This window comes from Miscanthus floridulus, unplaced genomic scaffold (assembly GCF_019320115.1).
Source record: "Miscanthus floridulus cultivar M001 unplaced genomic scaffold, ASM1932011v1 fs_148_1_2, whole genome shotgun sequence".
Classification (NCBI taxonomy): domain Eukaryota; kingdom Viridiplantae; phylum Streptophyta; class Magnoliopsida; order Poales; family Poaceae; genus Miscanthus; species Miscanthus floridulus.
This window is the reverse complement of record NW_027096272.1, coordinates 45,018-60,000: the sequence shown is the minus strand read 5'-3', so window position 1 is coordinate 60,000 and position 14,983 is coordinate 45,018. Positions and strand designations below refer to the sequence as shown.

General features: G+C 48.6%; 1 protein-coding gene across 1 annotated transcript; it reads right to left on the bottom strand.

Moving 5' to 3' along the window:
* Nucleotides 1–4: 4 nt before the first annotated feature.
* Nucleotides 5–4,102, bottom strand: LOC136530499 (probable glycosyltransferase STELLO1; the record flags this gene model as incomplete). The annotated part of the gene is given in 4 exon segments (XM_066523230.1): nt 5–25; nt 127–253; nt 2,229–2,851; nt 2,853–4,102. Coding segments are annotated over 4 exon segments (1,890 nt in total), but the record flags the coding sequence as incomplete, so codon positions are not given.
* Between the last annotated feature and the right edge of the window lie 10,881 nt (nt 4,103–14,983).

The following is a 14,983-nucleotide window of genomic DNA, read 5'->3' as shown; positions in this document are numbered from 1 at the left end:
GAACAGTAACCCAAGAATGTGCAATCTGCAGCATCAGAAATATAGCATGAATCCTACAGTAGCATTTGCAGTTGCACTGATCAATAGAAGATAGCTCGGGAAACAGCAAACAGACAATATATAGACCTTATTTGTAATCCAAAGTTTTTCCTTGTCAGCTTGCATCAGGTTCCAGTAGTTAAGAATCATGTGGTCTTGGAGGAACACAAATCCATCAGCACCACTGTATCTTTCAAAAACCTTGGGCAAATACCTGACGAAATGTAAAAGGAGTTCAAGCATGATCAGCAAAGATGGTAGTATTGTACCATCCAGAAAGCAGAATTCAAAGGAACATAGAACTGATTCCTTATATGCCACTGTGTATAGTTCCAAAATCCCTTATTGTACCATGTAGATTGAGCCCACAAGTCAAATGAGGTTATGAGGATGAAGTTTTGGCAAGCTATATAAGTGATATTATTGAGTTAATCATGAAAACATATCAAAACGTAGTGAAGGAATGTGATAACATTATGACACTGTTTTGTTCAGTTTTCTGTTTTACAGATAAATTATGCTATTCTGTAGCTTTATTTTTCTTGAACACACAGATGAGCTTCACAACATTTCATTAAGAAGAAACAAAGCATGAGGATACTGTAGCATTAATTTGATTTTTTAAAAAAGATCAGACTTTTCACCCCCAAAAGCACAAATAAGTCAACAGTTGCGCAGATAGCACAAAAAGAACACAAGGATTGCACAATTTACACTAGTCAGCTTCTGTGTTACTGAAGAATTAGTCAAGCATAGATTATATCCTACTCATTAGTCATTAAACCCAGATATTGTACTAAAAGTAGTTAACAGCATATATCTTTTAGGAAAAAAACTTATGTGCGTTCAAATATAGGTTACTTTTCAGGACCCAGTTCAACTTAAATTACAGAGGGGAAAAGAAGTGTGCCGAATCTAAAGAGTTCAGAAGCTGTTGTCTTGGGTTTAGGACAAGTTCATGGCTCCAAGCATGTTGTCTACCCCAGTGTGGCGTGTGGCAGTGTCAACTGTCTAACCGCTAAATGCCCACTGGCAGGGTAGGACAACTCTACAAATAGATGCCATTTTCATGTGAATTCCTCAGACTATTATATCACTAAAAAGAACAAATAGCAGAAGAAGATGCAGCACATTGCACTTGTTGATAGCTAACTTCCAATAATAACTTCAGCATTTTGTTGCTAGATTCCAAACTACAGAGTACTGGCATACAGACAACCAAAGTAACCTGAGTTTCAATTTAGCTCTTTGAGTAAAAAGGTGCATACATGCCACAATTAGTCTCATCAGGTCACACAATCCTTGTTATAAGACACATCGATGATGAAGAAAGTGGAGGAGCATACTATCAACTGTGACATTTTAACTCAAATGAAAAGAGTGTATTTTCATTGCATAAGCATCACAATGATAATGGCAATAAACGATGTAGATAGCTTCGGTATGACCCAAAAATAGAATCTTCTCCACATCTATTCCTCTCATCTAACTTCAGTTTGCACCTAAAGAAATTTTGCTGTGCTTGGATGCAATGAATGATAGCACTATGTTTATTGATTCAAACAAACCTAAAATCAAATCAATGAGCAAACTTATAGATTTCTTGTTTTAGGAACTAAGCCTAGCTCAAGCTCAAGTCCTTGTTGATGCTAATTTTAAGGTTACTTCTTCTTAATAAAGCCACCAAGGTCAAGTTTGTATTCAGAAAATGGAAATGAGTTCCAGCCTCTGCACAATGTTTACATCAGCACTGGGCTGGGAGTGAGATAACAACCAAATGAAAGGCATCAAGGTACATTACTTATCTAGCATTAACCCTATTGCTAAACCTCCACCCATTGCTGCAGATAGCTTGGGACTACAAAATCTACAGTTACTACTTACTAGCAATTGGGCCGACACTGTCATCAACTAATTTCATATTGGATTATCTAAAGAATTCCAGGCAAATTCTTCTGAATGAGACAGATATGCTTATGAAATGCAACCATATAGGCCAAACTCACAAGACTCGTTTGTTAAAGATCAAGAAAGGAGCCACCTTAAGCAATTAATAGTAGCCTATTTCTGATGATTGGTTAAGAAATCAAACACAGTGCTCTGGCATGTTCTATTAACAGCTAGTATAAATCATGGTTGGTTGAGAGCTGCAAAGAAGAGAAGGGTTATTGGGAGCAGTAAACACTCACTTATAAGCGTGTGACAATGCGCAGCGTTCAACAGCAAGTTCTGCATTGCTCTGCTCAGCAAGAATGATGACCGTCTTGAAAATCCTTCCATAAAGCAGCCTCCACTCAAGTGCTGTGCGATCCACAGGCCCACTAACATGCATGATCATCACAACATTTCCAAAGTTCTTTCTCCACTTAATAAGATTTCCAATCTCATAGTTAACTGTGCCAATCTCATCGACCCCAAGATGCACAGATGGCAGCTTCTTGGGCACAAACTCCTTCATGTCACCCTCTCCAATGGTTGCACGCTGCCTATCAATCTCCAATGACATGAGCCGCGGCTGCCGATAGCCCACAGCGAGCAGGTCCTGCAGCCAAGCAGCTGTTAATCTCACATCCTGCTCCGTCCAGAACCCTTCCTCAGCCATGGCATAGCTCAAATCAAGAATCTTCTCAAAGAGTGTCCTCTTGTTTGACCTCCACTCATTCAGGAACTTGATCAACCGACCAACATTCACATGCAGATCCTTCTCCTCTGCAAATGGGTATGCCTGAATATGATCCTTCCTGTAAATAGTAGGCGGATAGAAAGCGACATATCCACCAATCTCCCACAAGATCCGTTGTGCCCAGTACCCCGCGGATCACATCTGCCGCCATTGAGCTCACGGACACCGGCATCATGAGCCCCCAGAAAGCTGGTGACTGGAACAACGTATTGAACGAGTTCACTGGTGCCATCATGCCCTGCGGTAGTGCCACCTTCGGGGCTTCGGAATCAAACCTCAGATCGAACGCCGAAGTTGGCGGCTTTCTAGTGAAGTAGAACACCGCATCTACATCCGGCAACCCGTCTGACAGCCCCTGCTGAATGAACTGCCGGCCACTGAAGACCTCGGTGTAGAACACCTCATGGCCCACCTCCCCAACCTTATCGAGCGGCAGCCCCCGTGGCCAGACCGAGCGCTGGCCAAAGTGCACGTAGGGGTTCACCACAGTGCGATTGGGGTCCGCGTGGCTGTACTGGAGTAGCACTGGGTAGTTGGTGACTCCAGATCCCAAATCGACGTCGAAATGCTTCCCCAGATCGTTCCCGGGCACCTCTGCGCGGTCGTCGCCGTCGAAGATGACCTTGGCCCCGTGCTGGATGGCGAAGAGGTAGCCCGCCGTCTTGCGGACGTGGGAGCCGTAGGGCAGGAAGTCGACGGAGCGGTACCCGAGCTGCGCCTGCAGCTCGAGGGAGAGGAAGATGGCGCCCTTGAGCTCCCACCCCGCGGGCGTGCGGGAATCGCCGACGGCGAGGAGCTGCCAGCCCTTGACGCGCGCGAGCGCGGCCAGCGCGGCGGTGGGCGGGGACGAGACGGCGACCACGATCCACCGCTCCGCCCGGAACGACGCGAAGGGGCTGCCCGCGGCGATGGCGAGCGGCGGGACCTTGGACCAGGCGACGTCCGGGTACGGGAGCCTGGCGGGGCCGCCCGAGCCCGAGCGGGCGGAGCGGTCGAGGCAGAGCAGCGCGGCGGCGTCGGGGGCCGCGCCGCGCAGGAGGAAGACGGCGGCGGCGGAGGCGACCGCGAAGAGGAGGAGGAGGAGCTTGGAGGAGTGCTCGGACGCCCAGGTGGCGAAGTCGAGGTTCTTGGCGAAGGGCCGCGGGTGCCGGCGGTCCGCCCCCGGCGCGCCGCGCGGGGACGAGGACGGCTTCTGGTTCTGGCCCGCGGCGGCGGCCGCGTGCGGGGACGCGCGGTCCTGGACGAGCATCTTGCCTCGGGCCGGGCGGGGCAGAGTGGAGCGAGCGGATCTGGGGGGGACGACGAGGAGGGGAGCGCGTGCGTGGTGTGTTGGTATCGGCTGGGGATTTCGGAGGGAAGGCGCGAGATTTGGGGTGGTTGGGCTGGGGACGGGTGGGTGTGGCGGGCGCCGACAGACAGCGCGGAGGAGGAGGGCGGGGGATCGGTGTCGCGGTGCGGTGGAGCGTCGCGATCGGCCCGCGCGGGGGAAGCGAGGGGGGTTTGAGGCGCCGGAGCGCGGGTGTGTGTCGGTCGGGGTCGGGGACAGGGAGTGGAGTGTGCGTTACTCCAGCGAGGAGCCCTCAGTCCCAGACTGCCAGTGGGTGGAGGGGAGCCGGTTGGTGAGACGTGAGGGGGAGTCCGCCGCTGCCGTGGAAGGCCGGAGCGGCTGGGCGAGCGCCGACGAGCTCTTTGGCGTGCGCGCTTTCCGTTTGTCTGTACACTTTTGTAGTCAGGACGGGCTGGAATCCGAAGGATGCTTATAGAATGGTTGACACTGCCATTTGCTCCCTTGCACTTGCACATGGGGATTATGGAGTGGTATTTTAGACATCAGCGGCGGCGGATCCAGGAAATATTTCAGAGGGTTCAACAACACTGCTGCTTGATCTTAAGTCTTAGTCTCCTACGCTATAGAACTTTGTCTAAAAATTAATGAGGCTCCACAAGAGGTTCACTGCTCCAATATGGATAGGGGGCTTGAGCCCCCGCCCCACCGTTGGATTCACCCCTGGACATCAGTGTTCAGATCTAGATGCATGGGAAAATGTGGATGTGGGGCATACTCCGTACGAGTACTGACTAGGGAGCCACAGCCACTCGCCGTGGTCAACTGCCATCAGCCAATCATCGAGTGAAAAGATGCGCTGGTCTCACCAGCTTGACTCGTCGAGTGAAAATACTCGCTCCGTGGGAATGCAACTATGGAAGTCAAAAAAAAAATCGAAGCTAGGCAAGTTAAATAGCTTAGTTTTAACCAAGCTTACAATAACTAGTATTAATATTTATATCTTCAACTAAATTTACTACGAAAACATATTTCATAATTAATTTAAAGATATTTATCTTGTATATCTTAAATGTTAGTACTTTTTTATACAACTTTGATTAAATTTCAAATAGTTTGACTCTTTACTATACTCATTTATGCTAGATGACAATCAAAGAAAAATGCATCACTATTGCTATTTGAGTCGTGCGTTACTAAATTTGGTTGAGTGTTCAGACAAGCCATCGCAAAAATGCATGAGCCAATAGAGTCATGGGTTAGACATAGCACACATACAGTGCTTTAGCCCTAATGCATATATTATGATATAATAGTAGTTAGATGGATCTCGAGTAAATAGCATGGCAATACTAATATATGCATATATTTGATATAATGAAAACATTTTATAAAAACCTACTAATATATGCTTCATCTGTCCTGATTATAGAGGTTATTAAGGCTATGTTTGTTTCACATTTTTGCTAGCTTCTGCTAGCCGAAAGTCAGAAACCGGAGCAAACAGACTAGCTATTGAATTTGCCTTTTAAAAGCTAAAAAACTAGCTTTTCATGAAATGAACTAAAAGCTGGAATACACATTCTGAGGTGCTTTTTCTGGCTTTTGTATGCTGAGAAGCTAAAAGCTTATGTTCTATTCGTTTGGGCTTGTTTGGCTGATAAGCCATGGCTGAAAGTACTGTTGGCTAATTTAGTGTGAGCGAAAAATATTGTTCGTTAGCTAAAAAAGTACAGCTTATAAGCCAAATAAGCCCAAACGAACAGAGTGTTATTGTAAAACCCAATAGCAAAATGCCAGCAGACAGAAGCAAAAACCAGAAAGTCAACTTTTAATCCAAAAGCCTAAAAACTGCATACCAAACAAACAGACCCTGAGAACCGAAAAGATCAATCTTCACATGTTTTGACCAACAATCTCTCATATTTCTACCTACTTAGTCTACAAGATTACACATAGATCTTTGGGCCTTACTATGGTACTCTATGGTGTGTTTGGTTTGAGGAATGAGATTATCCATCATCAAATTATTTCACATTTTTTTAGTTTATTTTGTGGAATAAAATAGGTTGATGCATCATCATCTAATTCCTCGTATGCTAATAATTAGTACTAATATGAGGAATGAAGTCATTTCACTAAATTTGAGTAATGAATTCAGCACCACCGCATCTAGGATTGGGTGGTTCCTCAAACCAAACACACCATATTTACCTACTAACTCGAACAAATCTCAACTATATATTTTTAGAATTTATAAAATAACTAACTATAAATAAAATAACCTATAAAAGGAAAGAAAATAAAATGCCACCAAGGTCCCGTTCAGCGTACCCATATTCGGTTTGTTCGGCTTCTTTTTTCAGCCGGAATAATATTTTTCTCTCACAACAATTCAATCGAAACAGTGTTTTTCAGCCAGTTTCAGCCAAAATTCTACCAGACGAATGGGCCCAAATCCCTTTTTTTTAAGTACCGAGTCCATTTGATTAGAGGCCAGCGGTGCGCCTTCCTTTTGGTGAGCATTATGCGTCACACGGCACACCACAATAGGTAATGTGTTTCTTGCACAGGTTTGAGGCATCAGAATCACACTATATAAAAAAAGAAACATCTTCTGTTAGCTAACACGTTAAAACACACACATTCATAATCGAATTGTGAGGTGACACGGTAAAAAAATCACAATTAAACAAGCAACACGTACCAAAAACGAGTTCTAGATATAAAGAACCCATGTTCCAATTAATCAAAATATGTCACGTTCCAAAGTTCTAAAATATGCATGCAAATCTAACAAGTCACACATGCAACAATTAGATATAGAAGAATTGTTTTAATCTAAAACAAAGGTTTTTTCTTTACTTATCCTATTTTATAGAATTATATATATATATATATATATATATCCTATTACCTCCCAGTAAGTAAAAGATAATCCTAACCATCCGATCTAATTAAATAAACGGCTCATAGTTATTTGAGAATACCACAACAAAACCCTAGATTCCTACTTGGAATAATTGCGAGGACCCTCCAATTAGGCGGACCAAGTTAAGCTGCCACCATTAGCCCACACACTTAACTCAGTCTAGCTAACCCGACCATCCCCTGGTAGCACCATATGTGAGAACCATTCTAGCAAGCCTTCATCCAAGCTCATGTTACATAGGGGCACACATAGTTCACATAAGTTCACTCCACATATAACATAAGTTTAAGTCTTACAACATAGGTTCAAACGTACATTAGTTAACATCTTAAGAGATCACATAATCCATCAAAGAATTACAACAGAAGTTTGATAAACATATATAATACATAAAACTATCACGGGCTACGCCACACCCTAAAAGCATCTAGGTTCCTATTTGGATTTTGATACTTAATAACAATACTTGTAGACTAACATTTCATGTGAGATTCGTAAGGCTAAAGGCTTAGTCCACTAGGGTGTCTTGAGCTACATGGATGTTATGGTGATGTGGCAAAGAATCATGGCGAAAAGCTAAAGACAATGTTTTGTCAGTCATGAGGTAATTGGTGGATGATAAATTATCGAAATGATACGATATATAGTCATACTACTAAGAGAGAAAAACTTGTTTGAATTACGGTTATTATCTAGTGACACTTAAGAGGTCTATCTATGCATTGCATATTAGAATCAAGTGGTATTTTGAAAAATATGTTGTAAGGGACCGTGACGCCTAAGAGGAGGGCGAATTAGGCAACTTAAAATTCTACCTCTCACTAAGGCCTCTAATTTCACCTAGTCAAAACCAATGCAGGAAAGTAAACTATCTAAATGTGAAACTACGATTTTGCTAGTGTGTTGCTATCCCTACCGCAAAAAAGAGTTATGCAACCTAGGTTCCAAACCTACCAACTAGCCTATCACTAAGCTAGGAAAGTAAAGCACAAACCAAGATTGCAATATAAATGCGGAATCTAAAGAGTAAGGAAGAGATATGCAAACTCCCGTCGATGACTTCGATATTTTTACCGAGGTATCGAGAAGCGCGCAAGCTTCCTCCTAGTCCTTGTTGGAGCCCCTCGCAAGGAATCCCATGCTAGGGCCAAGCTCCGGTTGGGTAACTCCGTGGATAGCCCCGGGCCTTCCCCACGCGCAAGTGGGTCTCCGGTGTGCCTTTCGGCAAGCCTCTCCCGGACCGCTCCCCGCCGTCTTCACTATTAAGCTTCCGGCCAAACCACCGCGGGCCTTGTTTTCGTGCGTCCGGTCACTGCCTCGCTCAGAGTTCGGTCGTTGCTGCTGACGCCTGTTGTTGCCGAGCAACTAATCGGACGCGTCCGATCCTCATAGGGCCACGTCCGGTCACCACTGCCGAGCTCGTTTCTTCGCGATCTTGCGTTCGGCTTGGTTCCCATATTCGTGCTTGGACTTTGCTTGATATCTTAGGTCTTCCCTTATGCTTCTAGGGTCTTGATTATGGTGTTGATCGTGGGATCATCATGTCGTCTTCGTCCAAGTCACGTCTTGCACCCTATTGAACTGCAAAACAATTACTTGTAAATTCATTAGTCCAATTTGGTTGTGTTGGTCATCAAACACCAAAATCCAAAGTAAATGGGTCTAGGGTCCATTTCCTTACACATGTGAAAAACCTTTGAAAATATTTGAACATGCTAACTAAGGTCTAAATGTGTTGATCATCCTGTGGAAGATCATTGGGAGTTAGCATGCTTGAAAAAGGTTTGAAAAAGGAAGTGTTTGCATTATTTTTGGGTGCTGCAACTGGCTGGTGGTGCATCGGAGCTATCCAACAACTCGAAACTCCTAACCCTAGATGTTTTGGCTGCTCAAAGCCATATCTCGGGTGCCACACCAAAGTTTAGCACATGATCTTTGGAACAATAGCCTATCAGGTGGCACCAAATTCAAATGAACTCACCATGACTCTCTTGTGGTGCACCGAAGAGTGAGTACAGAGTGGGTGTTTTTCATGCACATAAAGACTTAACACACACTAGATTTCTCCATTGGTTCACTAGAGAAATGCACCGGAGTTATCGCATAGTGCACATGACCAAACCCTAGGCATCTAAGGTGCACTGGTATTCTCCGATTCCAACATCAGAGAAAGCACCAGAGTTGTAATGGTTAGTACAACACAATTGTCGGGGACCAATATTAGGATACCAGAAGAGGAGGAGCTAATGACCGACAGCATTGATTCATTCGCGCTATCAAGAGCGTGACTACACCGCTTGCTGGATCACTTCTTGTCCGACCACCGAGACCATGGGCCCTGCCTCGTCTAACCCTCAAAGGTTAGCTCCGCCTTAGTGGACGCTACGGCTGCAGGTCCCATCTCGCCCAACCACCAAGGGTTGACTCTGCCTTAGGCTGACTCCTGAGGGCTGGCTCTGCCTCGCCCGATGTCTGAGTGTTGGCTCCACCTCACCCGACCCCCAAGGGCTGGCTCTGCCTCGCCCGACACCCGGGGGCTGGCTCCGACTCACCCGATGTCTGAGGGCTGGCTCCGCCTCGCCCGACACCTAGCCCGACATCTAGGGGCTGGCTCTGCCTCGCCCAACGTCCGAGGGCTGGCTCTGCCTTGCCTGATGTCCGGGGGTAGGCTCCGCCTTGCCCGATGTCTAGGGGCAGGCTCTGTCTCGCCTGACCCCCAAGGGCTGGCTTCACCTCACCCGACACCCGGAGGCTGGCTCCATCTCGCCCAACACTCGGGGGCTGGCTCTGCCTCACCCGATGTTTGGGGAAGGGCTCTGCCTGGCCCGACGTCCTGGGGGCTGGCTCTGCCTCACCCGATGTTTGGGGAAGGGCTCTACCTGGCCCGACGTCCTGGGGGCTGGCTCCGCCTCGCTCGATGTCTAGGCACTGGCTCTGCCTCGCCCGATGTCTGGAGACTGGCTTCGCCTCGCCCAATGTCTACGCGCTGCTCTTTCATGACAACACGCACAGATAAGGCAGGACACTCAAGTCAACCGCAATACTGAGGACCATACCCTGCACGCCTATAGGAAAGTACCATCAGGATATGACAAGAAGGGCGCTTTAAGACCTTCTAGACTTGTTAGAGTCCAAACAGTGTTGTAGGCGCTGAAATTTGGCTTACAGTGTTATGGGCGCCGCCATTTGCCCTCGGGCACGGATCCTGATAGAAGCACACGACAACCACTACGGTCCAGAAGGAAACTCACATCACCTACAGTAATGGACATGTGGTCACTACGCCGTCTGCTCCCTGTGTGGCCGTAGATTAGCACCCTGGTCCACCGCGCCGCCCGCCGGGGTAGGATGGGATGTGATAACTAGCTGACAATGCTAGGACATGGCATCATCAGCAGATAGACGCCCAGTGCGGCCCAATTAGGATCAGTGAACATGCACCCAACGTGGAGCTATCCCTGGCACTGCCTGCCATGTCAGCGGGGCCCGCACAGAGGAAAAGGAAGACCCGACATCTTTGAAAGACCTCCTTTGCCTCTTGATTTTCTTCTTTCTCCCATCTGTAATCCCTGCTCCCCCTTGGCCTATAAAAGGGAAAGTGGGGCACCCCACTAAGGGGATCGATTCAACACACCACACATCACATCACACATAGCTGAGCAGCAACCAAGCTCTCAGCACCCATTCGACCTTTCCATCAGAGACTTGGGACCTTTCCCTCTCTCGCCCGTTTGTAACCCCTACTATGAACTTTTTAGTGCGAATAACACGAGCAGCAACCATGAACTGGATGTAGGGATATTCTTCCCGAACCACAAATTTACTCGTTAGTGTTTACTCGAAACACCGATAGTTGGCGCGCCAGGTAGGGGACTTTGCGCATTCTGACATTAACATCAGACCATGGATGGCTAACCACGATATTAGTTGGGTCCTAGGTGCACACATGTGCTTTGGGGACCTAGACTTCATCATCACGGCGGAGGGAGAGCTGGCACGGGTGCCCGTTGTCGCTCAACCCTTCCACTCCATCGGCCTCGATCCAATCACTGAGATGCTCGAGGAGCTATGGGTTTCTGGGGGAGAGCCATTCTCCCTGGAATACCTCATCCGGAGTGCCCCAGCGGTGCACCCATTCGGTCTCTGCAACGCCGCAGAGACCGTTGGCCACCTTGTGGCACAATGCTTGATCTAGTCCCCCGTGAACAACAAGTTCATTGGGGTGATCGAACATGTCATGGAATCTTTCCACAACCTCCTCGTAGAGGAGCTAGAGTCGCCCTCTGGTTCTGACTTTAGTAGGGGGAGCCATCACCCCTCTCATGAATGCTTCATGATGGGTACCTCTAAGGGACACGTCGAAAGCATCCTCGAGGGGGAGGCTACCCCAGCGAACGACCTCGACAACAAGGCCGAGGGGGGAGATAATGGCCCCACCTCGCATGCGGGTGGAGCAGCTAAAAGTTTAACACTGGGAGATCGAGGAAGCACGGCTCCAGCTCGAGCAGGAATACGTAAAGCTCGATTGGGAAATTGAGTGCCACGGAGACGGTAGGCATGCACGCGCCATGGCCCGTGATGTGAATCGAAGGATCATCGCCGACGATGAAGCCCTCCCTTGTTTCATCTAGGCGAGCCAGAACATCATTGCCATGGTGGCCTTGCTCCATGGCCTTCCAGAGGCCACGACACCCGTGGATCGTCAGGCCCATCATGATATTCGCACGCTGCTCAAGCGTGCGGTGGCGCAGTAGACCGAGAGCTCATTGTCTCGGTGACGTGAGCTTGATGCCAGCCAGCGCACACTCTTAGAGCATCCCAGTAGGGATGTGTCGGTCCACCAGGCATCACAAAGCGGTGGGCAGTGCGCAGCGGTCTCGGTATATCAGCATCTCGGCCACAACCATGACGCATGCAACACCCTTGACGCTCGCAGGCATACCCACAACGATCCGAGAGAGGGAGCTAGCCATGGCTATCACCCTCGCCATGGTGGATGCTATGATAGCAGTGAGGACTGAAGCCTGAGCCTCGGCCTACCACGGCCTCAGGCCTTCGGTCGACACATCCTCAACGCTGCCTTCCTGCCAAGGTACCGACCACCAACCATCATCCCAAAGTACTCTAGGGAAATGAACCCCAAACTATGGCTCGAGGATTATCGGCTTGCCTGCCAAGCCGGTGGTGTGGATAATGATGATTTCATTATCCGCAACCTTTTATTGTTCTTGGTTGATTTGGCACGAACATGGTTGGAACACCTACCATCCAACAGAATCCAAGGTTAGGTGGACCTGAAGGAGATCTTTGTGGGAAACTTTTAGGGCACATACAAGCGCCCTGGGAACCCATGAGACCTCAAGAACTACCTATAGAAGGCCGGAGAAACCCTCTGTGGGTACATCCAACACTTTTGCCGGCAGTGCAACGAGCTACCTCACGTCGTTGACGCTGATGTTATAGGGGCTTTCCTATCTAGGACCACTTGTGAGTCTCTGGTTCACAAGCTGGGACACAAGGGTCCGCGAACCACCAAGGAACTCCTTGACATCACCACCAGCCACGCCTAGGGCAAAGAAGCAGTCGAAGCGATCTTCGATCGCCTCAGTGGCAAGACGAGGCGAGACAAGGACGCTGGCGAAGGTGCCTCCAACCGTCCCACTAAAAAGAAGAACAAGAAGCAATAGCGTGAGGGCTCTCTCGTGGCCGCTGCTGACCGTAGGGGTGGTCGGAAGCCCACGGTGGACACTCCGAACCACTTCGAAAAACTACTCGAGGGGCCATGCCCAAACCATGCCTTCCCCATCAAGCATCTATACAAGGACTATGCCCTCATGAAGAGGTTCTTGTCTGGAGGTTCCAACAAAGGGGAGCTTGGGAAGGACCCTGACCCTACCACGGATGACGCCAAGGGGAAGGACAATGTCTTTCCAACACCAGATGGCTGCCTCATGATCTTTAAAGGATCAGAGGCCTATGACTCCAAGCGCCGCTAGAAGGTCATGCACCGCGAGGTCTATGCGACTGAACTGGCCATACATGCCTTCCTCCGGTGGTCAGAGTCCACTATAACCTTTGATCAGACTGACCACTCGGAGAGTGTCCTATAGCTAGGGAGATACCCGCTCGTGGTCAACCCAATCGTCAGCACGAAGCGGCTCACCAAAGTACTGATGGATGGAGGCAGCGGCCTCAACATCATGTATGCCGAGACGCTCGACGCTATGGGCGTTGACCGAATGCGCATCTGGCCAACCGGAGCGCCCTTTCATGGCATCGTGCCTGGAAAGTAGGCCATGCCACTTGGGTAGATCGATCTACCCATCACCTTTGGGGGTCCATCCAACTACAGGATGGAGACCCTCGCTTTCGAAGTAATGGGGTTCCATGGAACTTACCATGCCATCCTAGGATGACCATGCTACATGAAGTTCATGGCCATCCCCAACTACACCTACCTCACACTAAAGATGCCAGACCCAGGCGGGGTCATCACCATCGGCACCTCCTTTCAGCGTGCCTACGAGTGCGAAGTCGAGTGCTGCGATCACGCCACAGCTATCGTAGCCTCCAGAGAGCTCGCAGACATCAGAAAAGAGGTCACCAAAGAAGCGCCCAACCCCAAAAGGTCGACTGGGTCCTTTGAGCTAGCGGAAGGCTCTAAGGAGGTCCTCATAGACCCCAGGAGCACCGAGGAAAAAATGGTGCACGTTGGTACCACGCTTTCCTCCAAATAGAAAAGCGCGCTCGTCTGCTTCCTCCACACCAACAGAGACATCTTTGTGTGAAAACCCTCAGACATGCTAGGCATTCCAAGGGAAGTTGCCGAGCATGCCTTGAAGATCCACCTAGGCTCCAAGCTGGTGAAACAACGCCTGCATCGCTTCGATGAGGGGAAACGCAGCACCATCAGCGAGGAGATCGCAAAGCTTTTGGCGGCCAGATTCATCAAGGAAGTGTACCACCCAGAGTGGTTAGCCAATCCCGTTCTTCTACGAAAGAAGAGCGGGAAATGGAGGATGTGTGTTGACTATACGTGTCTCAACAAAGCATACCCTAAGGATCTGTTTCCTTTATCGCGCATAGACAAGATAGTTGACTCTTCCTCAGGGTGTGAAACCCTCTACTTCCTTGATGCGTACTCTGGGTACCATCAGATCATGATGAAAGAGTTCGACCAGCTCACGACATCTTTCATCACCCCCTTTGGATTGTTCTGCTACATCACAATGCCGTTCGGTCTAAAGAATGCTGGGGCTACATACCAACATTGTATGCTCAAGTGTTTCGGGGACCTTATTGGGCGGACCATTGAGGCTTACGTTGATGAAATCATGGTCAAGTCCAAATGGGCTGACCACCTCATAGCTAATCTTGAATAGACATTTGTAAAACTCTGAGCAAATGGCATCAAACTCAATCTTGAGAAGTGCGATTTTGGGGCCCCGAGGGGCATGCTGCTTGGTTTCATCGTCTCTGAGAGTGTCATCAAAGCAAACCCAGAGAAGATCTCAGCCATCACAAGGATGGGCCCAATTCAGAACATAAAGGGAGTACATCAAGTTATAGGGTGCCTCGCCGTGTTCAGCCGCTTCATCTGGTGCCTTGGCGAACGAGGTCTCCCCTTTTACCGACTTCTAAAGAAGGCCAACCACTTCGAATGGACATCCGAGGCCCAGGAGGCATTTGACATGGTCAAGCTGCTTCTAACAAAGGCCCCAATCCTGGTTCCTCCTACTAATGGAGAACCGCTCCTGCTCTACATTGCGGCCACCACGCAAGTGGTTAGCACCGCCATGGTGGTTGAGCACGAAGAAGAGGGGCATGCCCTCAAAGTACAACACACTATGTACTTCATCAATGAGGCCCTATCTAACTCGAAGACCCACTACCCCCAAATCTAGAAGCTTCTGTATGTCATCCTCATCACCAAGAGGAAGCTATGCCACTACCTCGAGTCACATCCGGTGACAGTCATGACATCTTTCCCCCTTGGCGAGGTCGTCCAGAACTAGGATGCCACGAGAAGAACCGCGAAATGGGC